Genomic DNA, 18,968 nt, shown 5'->3' with positions numbered 1-18,968 from the left:
AGGCTTCCACAGAAAAAGTTCAGAGTACACTTTACATTCGTTTATTGACAGTGAAGCAGTATGAGAGGCAGAATGAAACAGAAAAAGATGACGTGTGAATCATTTGTCTGAGTTTTTACTTCAATAACAAAGCAAAACTTTTTATGTTCTTTATTCAAGTGTGAAATACAGAATATAACTCACCTGTGAATTCTACAAATCTTTGAAAACTCTCACTAAAAAGTACATGGTAAAAGCTATATTCATTTCATTGAAATAATGTGTGTTCAAAGTTTGCAACAAGCAGGCAACAGGTGCTACACTCTACTGTAAAGTTAAAGTTAAAACTTTGGTTTCATATTTTTTTTTTCCTCAATCTTTTTTCAAGCAGGATTCAAGTCAGTTCCAAACAAAGGTCCATCAACACGCAGTTAATTTAATGCCAAAGGCATCATATTTTCAGTAATATTTTCAGAAAAGGTAGACATTTTAGTTATACCATTTGTTGAGTAGACTACTAAATATCAGTGTTCTGTGAACTTGTGCTACTTCAGGTATGAAGAGGCTTTAGGCACTGCTGAGAGATAGGGATGAGTTCCCATTAGAAAATTCACACTCACACACACACACACACACACATGAACGCACGCACGTACACTCACTAACTAATAAACACCATTCTCTCAATCATTTTCTGTCAAACAAAACATTGTGCCAGACAGTGTCATGGCAAACCTCCACATGTGACATATTGTGCATAACAATAACATAAGAGCTGTTCTTTGAATTAATAACACTATGTATTTGCATGGGGTATATGCCACATGTATGTTTAATTCTAAAGTTTCTCAGCATCACAAAGACTAACCAGAATAGGGGCTGTTATACAAGACCTGTTTCATTAAATGTAATACAAACTCAAATAATACAATTTATTATCAGTGCCAATTCAGTTTTGTCATAAAATGAAAGCAACATTATGCAAATGAGGCATTTGGGTTTTGTGGTGCATTGGATAGCAGAGGACGTGGAGAAGATGGAGCATCAGCGAGGGCAAGTAAGTGTGACTGCAGAGTCAAAGGTCATGCTGAGCTGGGTGACATGGTGAGGTCACAGGTCGCTCTCTCCATAGAGGGCAGTAGAGAAGGCTGTGTAGTCTAGTGCCCCCGTCACTGCCCCTGGCCCAGTGTAAGGAGGCATTCTGGAGATGCAGTACTCCGCCTGGTCTGGTGGAAGCTCCCTCCTCAACTCATCCACCAGAATATATGGCTACAGGAATAGAACAGAAAAATCCCCCCATATCCCTCATTAAGATACTTCAATCACATATATAGAAATGAGGAACCATTCTCACACTGCCACAATACTGAAATACATACATTGCAAATATTACAAAATAAACTCAAATAAAGTTAAAGTCAACAGAAACTAAATCAGTTACATTTATCAGTTACTTTATCCACTACATATGTACCTTGTCGCTTGCCAGAATCCTGAAGGATGCGACGACCTGATCAGCTGTGTCGGTGTCTGCTGTCTCTCTGGTCATGAAGTCGATAAAGGACTGGAACGACACTACACCAGTGCCGTTAGGATCCACCAGCATCATGATCCGAGCAAACTCTACTTCACCCTGACAACACACACATACACACACAGAAGAAAACCAGAAATAGAAACAATTATCGCTATCATTACCATAGTCATTATCACACTGCTAAATTATTGTTCAGGCTTAAACAGTGATCACTTGAAACATTTCACTACATCCCAAAATGCAGTTTACCAACAAACAAACAAGCAACCAAACAAACTAAATATATACATACATACATAAATACACAAATACATACATACACACATACATACACACACACATACAGTACATATATACATACATACATATACAGTTTACATACATACACACATACATACATACACACACACATACAGTACATATATACATACATACATATACAGTTTACATACATACAGACATACATACATACACACACACATACAGTACATATATACATACATACATATACAGTTTACATACATACAGACATACATAAAAACAAACCAAAACAGCTGGAGTGCAGTCAACCAAAAAATGTGAGGGGGTGCAGTATTTTTCACACATTTACTGTGCTGTAACATTCATGCACACCCTACCAAATCATAACCCATCGAGATGAGACAGGCTCTAAAGTCATCTGTGTCCATGGCTCCATTCTTCTTCTGCATAGCCACAGCACACACAGGTCAGGTGGAGACAGGGGTGGGGGTGGGGGGTGGAGTTTGGGGGATGATGACCAATATGAAGGAGAAAGTAGAAATCATATGGAGAGGAAGACAGCACCTAACATATATTGACACAGATGGACAGGCAGACAGAGAAGCACATTCATACACAGACAAGGGAAAAACAAGAGGACACATACCTCAGTACTCTATACTCAGCTCACTACATACAGCAAAAAGGTTTACAGGAACAGTGGGGTTTTAGCTCATAAACCTTTTGGCAGGTGATCACTGACTTCTTAAATGCACCCAAATGATTTGGTAGGATTAATAAGATGTGTGTGTGTGTGTGTGTGTGTATGTGTGTGGTCAGCTTTATTTGTGTGGATACATATTCCTGAGAGCATGCATCAGCAGCAGTTCTAATAGGAGGAGGAAAGGAGGGATCAAGAGGCCAGGGAGGCCAGTGGCTCAGGGAGAAGGTTGAAAACAGTGTAAGTGTCTTGATTAGTACCTGTTTGTCATTCCCAACATGACCAAGGCTTATCAGACATGCCTTGAATTCATCACGACGCAATTTACCTGTCTCCTCCTAAACCCAGGTAACGTACACACACAAGCAAAGGATTAGTAGAGTGATTGGTACAGTCAATAAAAGGAAACTATACAAATGGGGCATTTATGTACTACATTACTCATCTGTAATAAACTTTATTATTTGATCATACTGTTAGCATTCTATCTCACCACACTACAAACCACAGGATAAAAGATTTAATGGAGAAGAAAGATGAGCCATGATGAGCACTATTTAATGTCATTCAGAGTCTAAAACTTTTGAGGGGGACTTTTCTACGAGTAAATTCTTTCAAAGCAATTCATACTACAGCTAAACGAAAAAGAGAAACTGTTAGCAATTACTCTAGCCTTATGCAGCCTCTGCAGTGGTAGAAAAGTGAAGTTGAAAAAAAGAAAGAAAGAAAGAAAGAAAGAAAGAAAGAAAATCAGTCAGTGAAATTCAAAGCAGTCCTAATTAAAGCTGTTCTATATTTTAGTTCTGTTGTCTTTAATGACCTTTATATACGGTTACAATAGGTCTTTTCTCATTCTTCCTAATATTACAGTGGCTCGTAAAACATAGATTGTGCAAAAATGTTACCAAACAATATGTACCTATACATTACTTACAAATCATTTGTTAATTAAAAAGAAAAATTTAGAGGAAACAGGCAGCATGCAGATTAAAATCTCCTCACATTTTCAGTAGTACTTTGGTAAATCTCTTAGGGCAGTAGCCAGTCAGTGTACAGTGCCTAATGAAACACTCAGTATATTTCAATACTGATCCCAGTACAGCATTCCATTAGTGTACATGAGCACTTAATGTTTGTAAGAGGTGATCTGAGTACAGTACCCGGTCAAAGTGGTTGAAGGATGAGCGGAACTCGTTCATCTGTTCCTGGCTGATCCCTTTGGCATCTCGAGTCAGGATTTGAGTCTCGATCTCGTTGATTGTGCGAGCAATGGTTGTCAGGAGTAACTCCCAACCAACTCGGATGTGCTGTTTTATCCATCAAAACAGAAATAAGTGAACGATGTATAATGGAATCAATATTAAAACAATCAAAAACAACTGGACCATATGTAGTTTATGTATATGGTTTTGCTCATAAGTTTATGTTTGTTTGGGTGAGGGTGAGGTGTAAATGTCCAAGGTATGGTTTGTATGTTTATATGTGTGAATAGTTCTGTATATGTGGGTGCATGTCTGTGTGTGTTTGTGCTTATGTGTATATTTCTGTATCCATACGAGATCTGTTAACATATATGTGACTGTGTGTGTTTGTGTGTATGCTTGTATATAAGTGTATACCTCCATGGTGTAATTAGTGTGCTTGTTGTCGAAGATGAGCGACTCTTGGATGAGCTGATGGTCACCCTCCAGTTTGTCAATGTTGGGTTTATAAGCGACAATAATGTGTTCATACTGTTTCAGCTGAGTCATCTGGTCCTCTAGGGTCCCGCCCATCTCAAGTGCACAGCGACCAATCTCCTGTCACACCACATGACACACACAGCAACCAAAAATTAATCATTAATAGATCAATCTTAACAATGAACACATTTATATCCAATCTATTTACACTGGAACAATCCATTTAAAGATGACAATAAAGTCTAACAAGGCTCATCTGAGGATGGTCTGTGTGCTTTGCTGTAAGTGTCAATCATAATGTATGAATTGTGGTGTTATTAAGCTGTTATAATAGGTGTAGCAAACAGTGTTGCTTTTGTACGAAGCTTTGTACTTTTGTATGAATATTGTACTATCTGAGGGAATTTCCTTAACTACTACATTTTAGGTTTTAGGTGATTTTTTTTCAGTTTTCCTCTATGCCGATTACTGGATAATTCACATGATTGAGGATGATAACACAGACCTCCATCCTGGTCTGGATCCAGGGTCCGATGAGGTTGGCCTGTGCAGCAAACTGTCGTCTCAGTCTCTCATGAGAATGCTGCCTGGCTAACTCCTCCTGCAGAGCACCATCCCTCAGAGGAACCAGCTTCTTCACCTGAACACACACATGGACACACACACACACACACAGACACACACACGCACACACACACACACACACACACCGCACAAGCAAGCGAACACGCGTGCACACACACACACACACACACACACACACACACACACAATCACAGTTACTGTGACTTATTTTCACAAACACCAGTTTGCTCATCAGTAAACAAATCACACAATAAAAGTAGTAATAGTAATTATACACATTCAAATGGAGACACTGTGTTGTATAGTTTACTGACCTTCTCCCACTTGGTGAGGATGTCCTCTGTGGTCAGAGTGCTGTAGGGGTTGGTCAGGTTGCACTGGATACCATAACTCTGAGAGATTTTCTGCACTTCATTCTGGATCCCTACAATGGCCTGTCTCTCCGCATCTGCCACTGGGAGAGTGGCCTTAAACTGCTCGTGGGCTGCTATCAGAGTCTACAGAGAGAGAGAGAGAGAGTTGAGAAAGACAAATGGTGAGAGTAGGGGCGAGTGAGAGATAAACAGCTGAAGATAAAGGGTTGGGTTCTCAAGTGAGACAAAATAGAAAGAGAGTAGGACATAGTGACTTTTCTTGGAGAGAAAGGTAAAAACGTGTTTGTGTGTGTGTGTGTGTGCGCGCGTTTGTGTGTGTGTGCTTATCTGCATCTACCTGAACTTCCTCGATTGTGTGCACTATGAACATGTCCTGCAGATCCTCCATGGCTCCCTCCATCCAGTTGTTAAAGGGAGCAGATCTCTTAGCAAACTCCAGAAAGAGCTGCTCCACTGTCTCCAACAGCTTCTCAGTTCTCTGCACACACAGGCACACACACACACACACACAATTTATGCACTAAACATACACCTCACATTCAGTGAGCTTTTCCGATTGGTCATTCTTGTAAACGTTTTGCATAAATTAAATATTTGTAAAATTTGACAGATTCATTTTCTTCTCCTTTTATACAGGTCATGCTCTACTAACTCTCTTCTGAACAAAGACTGAGTGCAGATGTGTTGTTTACATCTGTATATTGTATAAAATTCAAATATCAACAAAATTACTGTTTGAATGGGAGCTCACTGTGTGCTCTGTAGAGCATGACATATTTTACATATTAATAAATACCCTAAACTCAATTTAAACTCAATTTCATCCAAACTCTCCTACACTACTAGAAATCACATTTTCATTAAGCTACTACATAAACATACAAATCTGACTGGCAGTAATCCATAGTTTTTTTTTTTAATGATTTCAATTTACAATTTCAAAAGACACACACACACTCTCACACACACGCGCACACACACACGTTGGACTGACCTCCAAGGCCTCTCTGCGTTTCTGGGTGAGTGTGCCTAGCTTATCCCAAAGGTCACAGATGTTTTGGCACCTCTGGTTAACAGCAGCCACATCATGGTAATCAAGCTCACTGGAGAGAGAAATAGAGCAAGATAAAGACAGAGAGAAAGAGAGTCAGAAAGAAAGAGAGGGAGAGACAGAGAGAGACTTAGGCATCACTGAAGTGGGCAATGTTTGGCACCCTCTGGTGGTCCAAAGGAGCATATATTTTACCCCTTCATGCTCTGAACCCTTTGGATTAAAATAGAGCCATTTGAAATTCTTTTCAGGCTAATTCCATCCTCTAAATCCAGGCGATAGAAAGTGTCTTGCTATGTCATGTGTTGAACAATCATCATTTCCTCATACTGCAAACATCTAATTATTGAAATGCAAATGCAAACAGGGTGATTGTCTATGTGGCCATCTTTAATCTGAGTCAATTCCATGATCTCAGCTGGAAAGCTCTTCAGCACATGTTGGTGGTGGTGTGTGTGTGTGTGTGTGTGTGTGTGTGTGCACGCGCATAAGAGAGAGGGAAGGATTTTGGGAACAAGTGGACTTAATTGTACATTTAAGGTGAAGTGACCAAAGACAGACTTATCTGGACAAAACACAAAGGTCAGGGCAATACACAATCACGACTCCTCCTATCTCCCTCTTACACTCACACATACACGCACGCGCGTACACACGCACACACACGCACACACACACGCAGGTCTGCAGGGAGATAACACAGGCTGTGACACAATACAGAATGAGTGTTATGCGGAAGACCAGGCATCTAATGAAGTGCATGGGACTATGTGTGTGTGAGTGAGTTCAAGAGCAGGCATGGAGATAACAGCTAATCAAGGCACTAGAGACAGTGCATGGACTGGACGTGAAACCCCCATCACAAGGGCACACATACAGTACTGAACAAGAGAGCAAGAATCTAGCTTTGGATTGGTCAACTGTGTGTTAGTCAGTCTCCTGAACTTCTTATCAATCCAACGAACAGTTGGTTTGATAGAGAAGACTAAAATAGCCTTCTACACATCCAACGGGACAGGGCAGGGGGAAAGGACGTCAGCAAAGGGTAATGGATCTCTGATATTATTTTACTCTCAAGAATGTGATTTTAGGGTAAGTTGTCAAAGGTTAAAGGTCATACTTTAGCTCTTGAGCAATGGCAGCAATTTGCTCAACTCTGTCCTGGTGGGCAGCCAAGTCACTCTCGAACGCCTCATGCTTCCGTAGCAACGCTCTCACCTCCATCAGGGAGGCTGTCTCGTAGTCTTTCTGAGTGAGAATATCCTCCTTACCTGTAACATACACAGTGAATACATACTGAAACAAAGAATATACACAAACACCCAACCGTCCATCTACACACACATCCACACCTACACCCTTACACAAACACAAACACACACACACACAGGCAAACACACAAACACACACACACACAGACAAGGATGTGTCTACAAGCTTTAGATCTGAACTTCTGACTTGGCTCACTGGGTATGAGAAAAAAGAGTTCATGTTTTCATGCAAGGAGACAAGGATGGTCCTTTTCCTCATTTGTATGTAAACAGGCACCCTTCTGCCAACCTTCAGACTTCCAGGAGCACGGGCTGGTACAGTTGTTTTGTTCATAGAAAATGGAGACTATTCATTGGTCAGCTAACGTATTGAGGCACACACACGCACACTCACCATTGGCCCAGCTCTCATGGCTTGTGGCTTTCTGGCGGAATTTTTCGGCCAAGTGATCTAGTCGTTCCAGTCTGCGAATTTCAGTCAGCAGCCACTCCTCAAAACCCTTTTCTGCCTGCTCCAAACCCTGCCACGCACTCGCTATGTCCTACACACATATACACACACATCTTCACTGCTGTATCTGTAGGACACTCTGTTGACTGCTCTGAGTAGTTAATTTTTTAGAACAAAGAAACTATAATCAGAGATTTAAATTATTGGGGCCAGCGTGGTGTTTAGTGGTTTAAGGGCATTTCATTAACATTTTTCAACTCATGAACTGGATTTCACCTCTGAAATACACTGGGACAGTGAAGTATTCTACAGTTACTTACAGACACCAGTTTCCCTTCAGAGGGCATAAATGCAGGTCGGTTGCTGATGCGAAGTTTGGTCTGCAGAGTGTTGAAGTTGATTTCCAGCTGACATTTCTCCTGAACTTTTGGTGGTTTGTGTAGACGTCTGTAGTCTCTGAAGTCCTCAAGCTTACGCTGCATCTCTGCCATGGTTTTCTCTGCAACACGGTTCTCCAACCAAGGAGTCGTCCTACGAATCCACTCCAAAAGCTAGAGAGAGAAGAGAAGAGAAGAGAAGAGAAGAGACGAGAAGACAAGAGAAGAGAATTAAGAGAACAGTTCAGGGCATTGAGGGACTGGAGATCTATGTATGGAGAGGAGTGCATCTCTGTTCACCTCACTGGCCAGCCTCTCATACTCCTCCATCATCTTTTCATTTTCCTGATTCACCCCCAACACCTTACAGATCCTATTTGCAGCAGTCTCAGCCTGAGAGAGACAGAAAGTATTAAAATTCATACAGACAGATGGGTGGATGGATGGATGGATGGATGGCATTGAAGAGGCAGAAAAAGCAACATTTTTCTCTATAGATTATATAGGGAATGTAAATCCTGTGAAATTACAGAGGAGTGGCAAGATGAGGGGATGATTAGACAGCACTGACTGATGAACTTTACAGAGGGAATAAAAGCACAGGGAATGAACATATCTCGGCCTCTCTCTGTCACAAACACACTGTGTGTACCTGCTCTGCTCCAGCAAAAGCATGGTAGAAACATGACACATAAGTCATTATGGCTCTCTCATCAGGCTTGGGGGTGTTTATAATATCTGAGGAGAGGAGAGGAGAGGAGAGGAGAGGAGAGGAGAGGAGAGGAGAGGAGAGGAGAGGATAAAAAAGAGCAATGAGAAACAGAAGGAACATTCCACAATAAGAGAAAAAGGTTCACATGGGTTCCTTTGGAGAGGACTGGGGAGAGGAAGCAGAGTGGAACTTGGATGTACTGAGCCTATCACACTACAACACTACATCCTGAGACAGAAAAGAGCCAATTACACTACAACACTACATCCTGAGACAGAAAAAAAGGGCCTGAGAGTGGTTCAGATTTGTGTTTGAGGCTCAAACCAAGGAGACAGAGGGGGACTTGCTAAACGCTACAAAATACCCAGTCTAAAAGTAAGACATGGTATGTCCCAGGTACCTTCTGAGCACCTGCGAACGTGTGATAGTAGCTGGAGATATAAGTCATAACCGTCCTCTCATCAGGTCGTGCTGTGTTTACCAAGTCTGTGAAGCGAGAGCCCATTTACCCCAGAGGGTTTACAGACTGTTTACAGACCTCTGTGACTGGAGAGGCCATGTATCTTTCTATTCAATTCTTGAACTCTAACATTTCTTAACAAAATATTTATGAAGAAAAAATGTACTTATAGTCATATTAAGGTTGGGACATATATATCAATATTTTTCACATTTTTAAAATCTTAAACGTTTTACTTTCTGTGTCTAACATTTTGTGTGACTGTTTTAGGTTTATGAAACTCAAACCAAAGTCAAAATCTCTTTTTAAGGTTTTGAAAGTGGTTTTTTTTTTTTTTTTTTTAATGCATACATCTTGGTCACTTTCCTGGTCTAATGGTCTCATACTCTATAAAGATGTTTTATGGCAATGCTACTGTAAAAGAGGCACTCATGTTTTACCATCTGCATCCAGCATTTTGGGGATGTCCAGGTGTTTCTCTGCAATGTCAAAGGCAAGGTTCAGATTCCCCAGAGGATCATCCTGCAGAGAGAGAGAGAGAGAGAGAGAGAGAGAGAGAGTAAATTAGTTAGTCCTTTCTAATAGCCTAAAGTGACTAAACACTCAGATTACTGAAGTTTGGTGAAGTTGTTAGAGGGTGATTATGATACAATGACTAACACTATGAACTCACGCAAACACACACATATACAAATGTGCAAGGTCTGTATCATATACTTAGGCTCCGAATGCTTAAACATGTATTGGATACTTTAGTGTGGTGCCCCCATAATTCCAATGGCAAGATTAGGTGTTCGCCACACAGGAATGAGCAGTAAAGTTGACTGTTTAAAAAGTGTGTGTTTGCTGAATTGTACGTGTGGGCAGCATGGAAACAGCCACATGAACCACGGTTATTTTCCTCAAATACACAACAGTATAGAACTAACAATATATACTGAATCCATAGTATCAACCAAGCAGCAACATATGGACGCTACTGTTCTGCTCTGTCAGAAAGACAATGTTCATTTCTCAAATGTAATGAAACACTGACTGTAATGTGACTTCTAAAGGGGGGTAACACTAAGTAAGACCACAAGCCACTTTAATGTTCTGCCAGTCACTAAGGCAAATGAATCATTAACGTATGAGTTATGCCCTAAAACTGCTGTATGAGTCATTGAGTGTTTACCAGAGGCCAGTGGGGTCATGGCTAAGGTACTGAACTCCATTGTCTGCTGCTTTAATACCAGGCCAGGGAAGATACAGAGCAGGACAATAGCAGCTGCAGGGCAGCCACTCTGCCTAGAGCCTCTTAATGCCCTGCTTAAATACAAAACATTCAGTCTGGCTACGCTCGGACAGAATTACCCTGCACAAGCTCACCTGGAGCTCATGGCAACAGCTGAGAGATGAGAGAGAGAGGGAGAGAGAGAGTGTGTGTGTGTGTGTGTGTGTGGGAGACACAGAGAGAAGGGAGGTGTGTGTCAATGTCTAGTAGAGTATATGCATATGTGTATGTATGTGTGTCCGCACATGTCTGTGTCTGCATGTGTGTGCGTGCACATATGAATGTGTGGATTTGTGTGTGTGTGTGTGTGTGTGTGTGTGTGTGTGTGTGTGTGTGTGCTTGTCAGTGTCTGTGTATGAGTGTGTGTGAGTGTATTAGACTTTCAGTCAGTTATTGAACTGTATGTACCTGACTCAACACAAACTAATCCCCCCTACACTCCAGGTGACCGAGTCTCCATAAACAGGATCCTACATGCAGTACTGGCTCCCTGGACTGGCACCTGTCAAACACAACTGGTGGGGTGATCCAGTCCCTTTGGGATGTGGATCACATTCCCATTTCTATTCCAGAGTCAGGACTTACTGCATATGCTCCTCTGGGAGAAAGGCCCTCTGTGACTGAACAGCTAAATGATCAGTTAAATCAACTAAGACACCGATACGGTGGTGGAAGTATGGTTCAAATCCACATTCTTATAATAAACTGAGATTAATCCAGACACAGAAACATCTATTCTATATGCACAATTTCTATATGCACAAACTAAGCTACATCAACAACTACATCAAACTCCTAATCAGCCAGCTTTCACCTCCTACACAAGTGGTATGCAACTCTCTGTCAGATACGTAGTCTGTGTAGTTTTGGCCACAATTCTGCACAAACATTTCTGATTGAAGTTAACTCTAAAAAGCATCTCACTGGAACTGTTAGGTGTGTTGACTCTTCATAGGGCAGGAGCATACTCCTGTAACACTGTTCTTTCCCAAGAGAAGAGTCACAGAGTTGCATGCCATTGTCCTATTCACACACACACACACACACACACACACACACTACCATTGTCCTACTCACACGCACACACATAGACTGGCTACCTTGAGAGAGTGAAAGTCAAGCAGCTCAGGTCTATGTTTGTGAATGAGTGCGCAAAAGGCCAGGCCGTCTTTCCAGCTGTCTCCATGACAATAGGCCCAAAACAACCCAACCATGTATGCATGCAGAGAGGGGGTAGGTGTAAACAGTAATGGAGGAATGAGTCACAGAGTTATGTGTAGTGTGAATATGACCAATTAACACAATAATAAGCTACAGCAGATAATGACAGCTCATGTCATATCTGTGCTCTCCCACTCTGACCTTTGAGCATCTTAAACTTTCCTTGCTTAGTTTCAGGGTCTTGCCAGCTTCATGGAACTTTTTGCTGTTTTTCATCATTACAGCTTTTGAATACTGGCTTTTCTACTCTCAGTGCCTCCAACGAATAACACTAACTGTTATGTTATTATCTTGAAATTCAGGTGTCACCACCAGTAGAATAAAAAAAAAAAAAATCAACATTTGTTTAAATGTAAGAGCATGGTGGCAAAATTATTTTTTTAAAAAAAAGCCAAACCTGTCCTTTCAGAGGACACCTGTATTAAATACAGATATTTTGAGTCAAATATAAAAACAAACAGCTGCAATGTACAAGTATAAAATAAAATGGCAAATTCAGTATTACTATAATCTCTCATTTGTTTATCTTGTTTATAGACAGATAATATTCAAACCAATTATCTCGTCTTCTAAGTAATAGTTCAAGGAAGGATTGGTGTGACTGAGTGCAAAATTTCAGTACACAAAAGTTCATGTGCAGCATCAAGTTTTTAACATGCATCGAGGGATCTTGTTGTTGATGAATCAGATGTTAGTTTGGGGGGGGGTCACACTTGACACCTTGTTGAGTTTGGCGTAGTCAATGAGGTCAGGCCTGTGCCTGTGGATGAGGGCACAGAAGGCCAAGCCATCCTTCCAGCTTCATCAGCAAAGACCAACAGCCAGGGTCATATTCAAGGTCAGAGATCAAGGTCAAACAGTTGGCATGGAGCAGTTATAAAGGAACATGTCATAAAATTAACACATCCTAAAGCAAGGAAATGCACCAGTGTTTAGCTACTAAACTGTCCTTATTTCTAAAAACTACACTGATAAATAATTTAACAACTTTTGCTGAAAATTAGGTACCTCAGTTATATCTGATAACAGAGATGTGCAATTACTTACCACATAAGCTATGCAAATTTAGTTTTAATGCAAAAGGAATTTGAGTTCACCATTTTATATGCAGTCTCACCTGACGTGGAAGTTCTGGACGTTGACATTTCGGTACGGGGCGGTCTTTCTCTGACACCAGAGGAGCAGGCCCTCCTTAGCCGATGTTTCTGAAATCAGGTTAACTATTTCAAAAACTGCCCTAAACTGGACATGCCATCCCACTGCCATTCATTGAAATGACTTAGTCACCTCCGTAGAACACAGAGACTTACAACATGCATTTCTTTTAAAATAATGAGTGGGAAAACCTTTTCACTAATGTGAAAAATTCAATACAGTTGTGGCCAATTACTTACAATAACACCCCTCCACTAAATATGTTTTACTGTTTTGGATTTGACTGATGTGTAGAAATCTGTTATTAGTAGTCTTTAGAATGTGCCGTGTGGCGTCACCTTTACCTTCCACAGAGATGTCCTGAATGGCAAAGCGGAGGATGATGGTCCAAATCATTCCGAGAGTCATCTTAACGTTCCCATCAACAATTTCTTAAATGTAGAAAAAATATATTAAAACACACCAATAGACAAACTTTAACACCAAATGATTATGATTATGTTAAAGAACAAGGTCTCAGACTTGGGTTCACAGTCATGAAACACAGGTATAACGCTTCACCAGAAATGCAACAACTGTAAACTGTGCAACTCATTTAACAAATAATACTGTTTTGGTAAATATTGTATTTGTGTACCTTCAGCTCCAATTGAGACAAGTTTGACACCTTTGCTAGTGATGAAATCAAGTGCTTTGTTGACATTAGCTATCTTGTGAAAACGCATTTTTCCTCTGTCAGGCTTAGGTAACCTTTCACCTGCAAAAAAATCCACAAAAAAAGCCAGGTCCAATGCAACTATCAACATACCACCAGTGTGTGTGCGCGTGTGTGCACGTGTGTGTGTGTGCATGTGTGCGAGTGTGTGTGTGTGAGCGTTGTTTTCCTGTTCTTTATACCCGAGATGACTTCAAGCAAAAGCATAAGTTTGAGGCCATTCCTGAAGTCTTCCTCAATGTTCTCAATCTGGGTGCCAGCCTTCCTCAGGTGGGAGTTACACCAAGCTGTAAATGTCTAAGAAACATAAGAACACCATCAGTAAAACACAAACACACCCACAGACAACCACCACCGACCGCCCCCCCCACCCTTCCACCGTCACACCTACACCTACACCCACACACATGCAATAACATCAATGACTCAAACACTCCATAATCCAACAGTGTGACAACACGTCAGCTTTTTCCATGATATGGTCAGTCATCAGAGAAGCACCAAATCCTCTGACACTAGCCAGATGAAGATGTAATGGAATATAAGCAATGGAAAACTTCAAACAGGTAAACTTTTTTCCACAGTACTCTGATGCAAGATGTAACATTATAGGAATATTTATATCCTCATCTTAGCAACATGGTGACATATAGGTTGGTAAGTCAGGAAATGTACATTAATGTGTTAACTGTCAAGACATAGTTATAGTGAGGTAGTTTCACAAATAATTGCTACCTGCCATATGACTGTTGCTTCTCACTGTTGGAGATTCGGGTAGTCTGACAGAAGTGTGGTTTAATTAGCCTAATGGTCTAACACCAAACAAACTTTGAATCAAACCTATTTTCCTCTGTAAAAGATGTTAAAGTAGATAAATCATATTAATTCCCCAAACTCATGCCAGCAGAAAACGTACACGACAACCTCAGACAACTATTCACCAAATCAGAGGGTAAAAATCTAGAAGTCAAACTTTTCCTGTATTCATTTCCTTTTCCTATAATTTCATGGAATTCAGGTATTTTACAGGACTGTCATGTGGAACTCCTCACACGTTTATCTGAAAAACTTATTACAAAACTGCCCCCATAAACCTTTGCATATTTGTAGGTTTTCTTATGATATCAAGTAACTACTCAAATATCTTTGATATACAGAATGCATGCGTGTTATGTTAAGTGACAAATTTATACCTCAGAAAATATTGTTGTCTAACCTACATAACCTGAAATTCTTTTGTTATCATCCATTTGGGTGTGGTGATGTTTTTTGGGGTTTTTTTTGCCCAATTTTGTACCAAGAAAGTGCTGGTAGATGTTCATTATATGGTAGTTTAAGCATATTTAACAATTCTAACTAAAATATGAATAATATTCAATATGCAAATGTGATACATCAGTGTGGAAATAGCTCCAGATGGGTGATACATTTTTGCTTTTACCTTGCCTTGGCTTAGCTTTATTTCATGGCCAAAGGTCCAGTACAGTGGCTACTCAAATGTCATGGAAAATCCTGGGCCTAAAATGTCCATTACATCTATGCTAAGTTCCATCAGGTTGGGTAATGTAAAAAGTCCCTGTGGCCTGTGCAGTTTCTATTTAAACCTGTTCTAGTGTAGTGGACTATGAGCCCAGATCAAAGCTTTAGGGTGGACTCCAGAGCGCATTCCAGTCGAGGTAAAGGCTTAAATTTAGCCCCACTCTGCCGGGACCAACATGATAAGAGACCTAGAGAAAAAAAATTTCATCTCTGAGAACTTAATGTAAAAGTACCTTATCTCTGGCTTGCATAGTTTTCTTCATAGTCATAAGAGAAAAATTGTTGTTCATGGACTTTCTGAGGGACGATTTCCCTGTTCTTCATCATGTTGATGGATGATGCTCAAATGTTGAGCAGACTGAGGTTAAAATAATTTTTGTTTTATTTATTCTGCATTATTTGTATTTATTTATCACTTTTTTTTACAGTTTGACATTTCAGTTAACATTTTGTTTTAAGAATAATTAATGCATATACTATAATAATACTATATGAATGGATGTTCAATTTTTAATGTTAATAATTTTTTTATGAAACCTCTCCTAAGTACTTTAGGTAATGAAATGAGACATTTGAAAACATCATTATTTATCTCAGATGACTGGAAAAGTCAAGTTCTAGAAAGTCACAAGGACAAAGTTTTTTGTTTCCTAATGTGTGACATAAAGCTCCTCTTCAAAGTCTTTATTTCTCTTTAACAGATAAATTCACATAAATGTTTCTGACAGACATATAACTGTGTGACTAATAATTTAATAAACATTTAAAAAAAAGAAATTCCTCAAAGAGAGACTAAATTTAACCATTTATGGTGTGGAAATGTGACTTCTCAATTCATTAAAGTGTTCAGAACCAAGTTCTCTTTGTAAGTGAAACGTATACACTGGGCATGTGCGTGAGAGTGTGTCTGACAGTCTCAACGTATCCCCTGAGTCACTGGGATGATGAGCTGGTCTCTAAGATCCTTAAGCTCTTAGCATCACAGGGTCCTTTTTCGACCCTAGCTAAGTGCTCAGTTTATAGGACATGCTTATTTTTGAGTGCTGGAGTTTTTCTAGTGACACTCATATTCCACAAAGCAAATGGGACTAGAGTGCATGTGCATGTGACACAAAGCTGCCAGCCAGAGTCTGGTCTTTTCATTTGCCCTACCCAGGACACACTCGCACACAGCAAATGCAGCCCAATAGGACTAAATATACTCTTATGAATCATATAAAACAGTCTTCAGAGAGGACCCTTTGTTGGCACATGGACAATGGAGAATGGAAAAGTAAGCAAAGGCCAATCCTTATGAGAGTGAAGATCATCTGTCCTCTGTATACAACTGGTCATCTCAAAGAATTTTAGTATTAGGTAGCAATCGTCGTGTTCTTTGTGATGCTTGAATGATCTAAGTCTGCTAATGTGAGGAAAGTGTCTTAGTCACAGTTCTATGCCCTCTCCTGTATCCTGCGTGTCTGTCCTCTTTCCTCGAAAAGGAGTTAATTATGACAAACGAGAGAGAGAGAGAGAGAGAGAGGGGGAGGGAGAGAGAGAGAGATGTGCTTATGTGTGAATAAGAGGATTGATGCAAGAGGAAATGATTAGTTGAAGCTTATTGAGTGCATCCCAGTTTAAGACGCCAAAGAAGATACTGAGAGGTGACAAAATGCAAACAAACTCCACAGGGAGTGTTCTGAGGAATTTGCGCCATTGAAAACTCTTTTTAGAGTTAGAACACATATACCACGGCGAAAATATGTGATAGGTATGCAAATAAAAAGTCTGAAAATGTATGCTTGCTATGAGGAGGGTAAGTCTTGAGACAAAAGCCTGGGTGTAGTATTCCATGTGGTTTCTATAAACAAAAGAATTCCACACCAAGGACATCGGATTAACCCTCTATAATGCCTTTTGGTCCTGGAGTTAAAATTAGTTCTAGCATCCATTCTAATCCCAGGGACGTCATCATGTGTTAGAAGCATCTGTTGACAGTTCGCATACCAGACGTATCAGTCTCCGCGAGCCCAGCCCGCTATTGATAGTTAGTAGCCTACTCGCAGCATCCATCCCTCAACAGGACAGAACCGTCAGCCGGAGCCAAAGCAGACCCTTTTCCCCACCCCTTCTTAACGAGCCAGATAGTCCAAACAGCATACTTCTGAATGGTAGCATACCAAAAGTTTAGCGACTCGGTTTTCTATCGAAGCGTGAAAATGTATTGTCTGAGTCAGTTCAAAGAAGCTTTGAGTTATTTTCGATTGTGATAGCCCACCTTTAGGTTGTCTTACCTTCCTCTGCTGCTTCTCCCATGCCGGATCCAACAGCAGATCTCTGTCCCATTCCTCTTCTTGCATCATATATTCATCCTGATCATATCCATTGTCGTAATGCACAGTTGTATCGATCTGAGTCATCTTTATTTGTTAGTTTCCAGAACTGAATATGAGTAATGATGAAAACTCAGGGTACTACCTCAACTGATAATTACTACAAGACGATAAACAAACTATCTTTAGTAAGGCGCTATTTTGAATTCTGAGCAACTCTTCCTTCGTTTTACCCTGACTCTCTGTCACGCTCTTTCACTCACGCTTGCCCTTGCTTGTTCCCCCGTAACGACCGCCGGCTGGTTGCAGTGAGCACGCTGCGGGAGCTGCCGATATCAATTAGTACTGACGGGTCATGTGACCCCCGCCCTTCCACCAGAGAGCCAGACACATTCCCAGTGAGAGAGACACAGAGAGAGAGAGGGAGAGAGAGAGAGAGATTCCGTAAAATACAAATGCATAAGCCTTGTATCAGTTATATCTGAATCTACAAGTACTCGTCTACAGTCAGCTGCTTTGAGATCAAGGTGCAGACATTCTGTTATGAGAAAGAATATGAGACCAGCTATAACTGTCTCACGATATACTTTTGTAATGCATTATGCAATAAAGTGAGAACTTTAAAATGCATCATTTAACATAAATGTGTAAATATACATATAAAACAACTTAATTAAAATTAATAACAATCATACATAAACACCAATATCAATGACAATCTTTTATTTCTGTAGAAAACATTCATTTCACACTTTAAAAATATTTCCACACATTTAAAAGCACATATTAGGGTTTGATCTATTAGATAAATAAAATTTGCTTTCACTTTGGCCCCAGGGCATCATAAAAAGAACAAAAAAACATAAATCTTTGGTGTATCTTTCAACCAATCATTCAAAATCCACTCTTCAAGATCCCTATTTGTTTTAAGTTATACTAGAAACAATATTGTCTCATTGAGGATGAACTGATAATCAGCACCAAAAAAACTTAAAATTTTACAGGCTGGGTGACTGGGACAGTAAGACAATGGAGAGGATCTCATTTGGACTTCATTATAGTGTAACAGTTAACAAAATGTTTGGAAAATAGACTGAAAACCTGTACAGATGTACGGTCCCTGTGGATAGAACATGCCCATCTGTAGAACTGAGCTTATTGAGTTAAGAAGGAGGTTTTAAGTAAGTGAGACTAAGACACTGGAGTGCATTTAGGCATGTGTACGTATGGACGTGTAGGTGACCAGAAAGGGTCATATGTTTGTGGACTCTTAGCAGAATAATGTCGTACACAAGACGTCCTCTCCTACTCTA

General features: G+C 40.2%; 1 protein-coding gene across 4 annotated transcripts; it reads right to left on the bottom strand.

Annotated features, from left to right (window-relative positions):
* Positions 1-1,089: 1,089 nt before the first annotated feature.
* actn2b (actinin, alpha 2b) lies at positions 1,090-17,742 on the bottom strand. 4 transcript variants are annotated; one of them, XM_030786037.1, is made up of 22 exons: positions 17,617-17,742; positions 13,987-14,101; positions 13,727-13,846; positions 13,434-13,520; positions 13,052-13,139; positions 12,655-12,733; positions 9,881-9,962; positions 9,381-9,466; positions 8,569-8,661; positions 8,212-8,442; positions 7,835-7,982; positions 7,290-7,440; positions 6,113-6,221; positions 5,456-5,596; positions 5,059-5,241; positions 4,665-4,799; positions 4,097-4,276; positions 3,638-3,784; positions 2,738-2,815; positions 2,155-2,220; positions 1,454-1,612; positions 1,090-1,248 (listed from the first exon to the last, which is right to left on the bottom strand). In XM_030786037.1, exons 1-22 carry the CDS (start codon positions 17,740-17,742, stop codon positions 1,090-1,092), a joined length of 2,763 nt encoding a protein of 920 aa, XP_030641897.1. The 4 variants fall into 4 exon arrangements, with proteins under 4 accessions (XP_030641897.1, XP_030641898.1, XP_030641900.1 ...); XM_030786038.1 differs by lacking the exon at positions 2,155-2,220; XM_030786040.1 differs by lacking the exon at positions 2,738-2,815.
* Positions 17,743-18,968: the final 1,226 nt, after the last annotated feature.

The sequence above is a fragment of the Chanos chanos genome, chromosome 10, assembly GCF_902362185.1.
Source record: "Chanos chanos chromosome 10, fChaCha1.1, whole genome shotgun sequence".
Lineage (NCBI taxonomy): Eukaryota > Metazoa > Chordata > Actinopteri > Gonorynchiformes > Chanidae > Chanos > Chanos chanos.
The sequence above is the reverse complement of the archived record's forward strand: the minus strand, read 5'-3'. Positions and strand labels throughout refer to the sequence as shown.

Coding starts and splice junctions, on each gene's coding strand:
- actn2b (XM_030786037.1), bottom strand. CDS start 17,742: ATGACTCAGATCGATACAACTGTGCATTACGACAATGGATATGATCAG. Junction 3,785..4,096: donor ACACTAATTACACCATGGAG/GTATACACTTAT, acceptor TGGATAAAACAG/CACATCCGAGTTGGTTGGGA. Junction 2,221..2,737: donor ATGTTGGGAATGACAAACAG/GTACTAATCAAG, acceptor GTGGCTATGCAG/AAGAAGAATGGAGCCATGGA.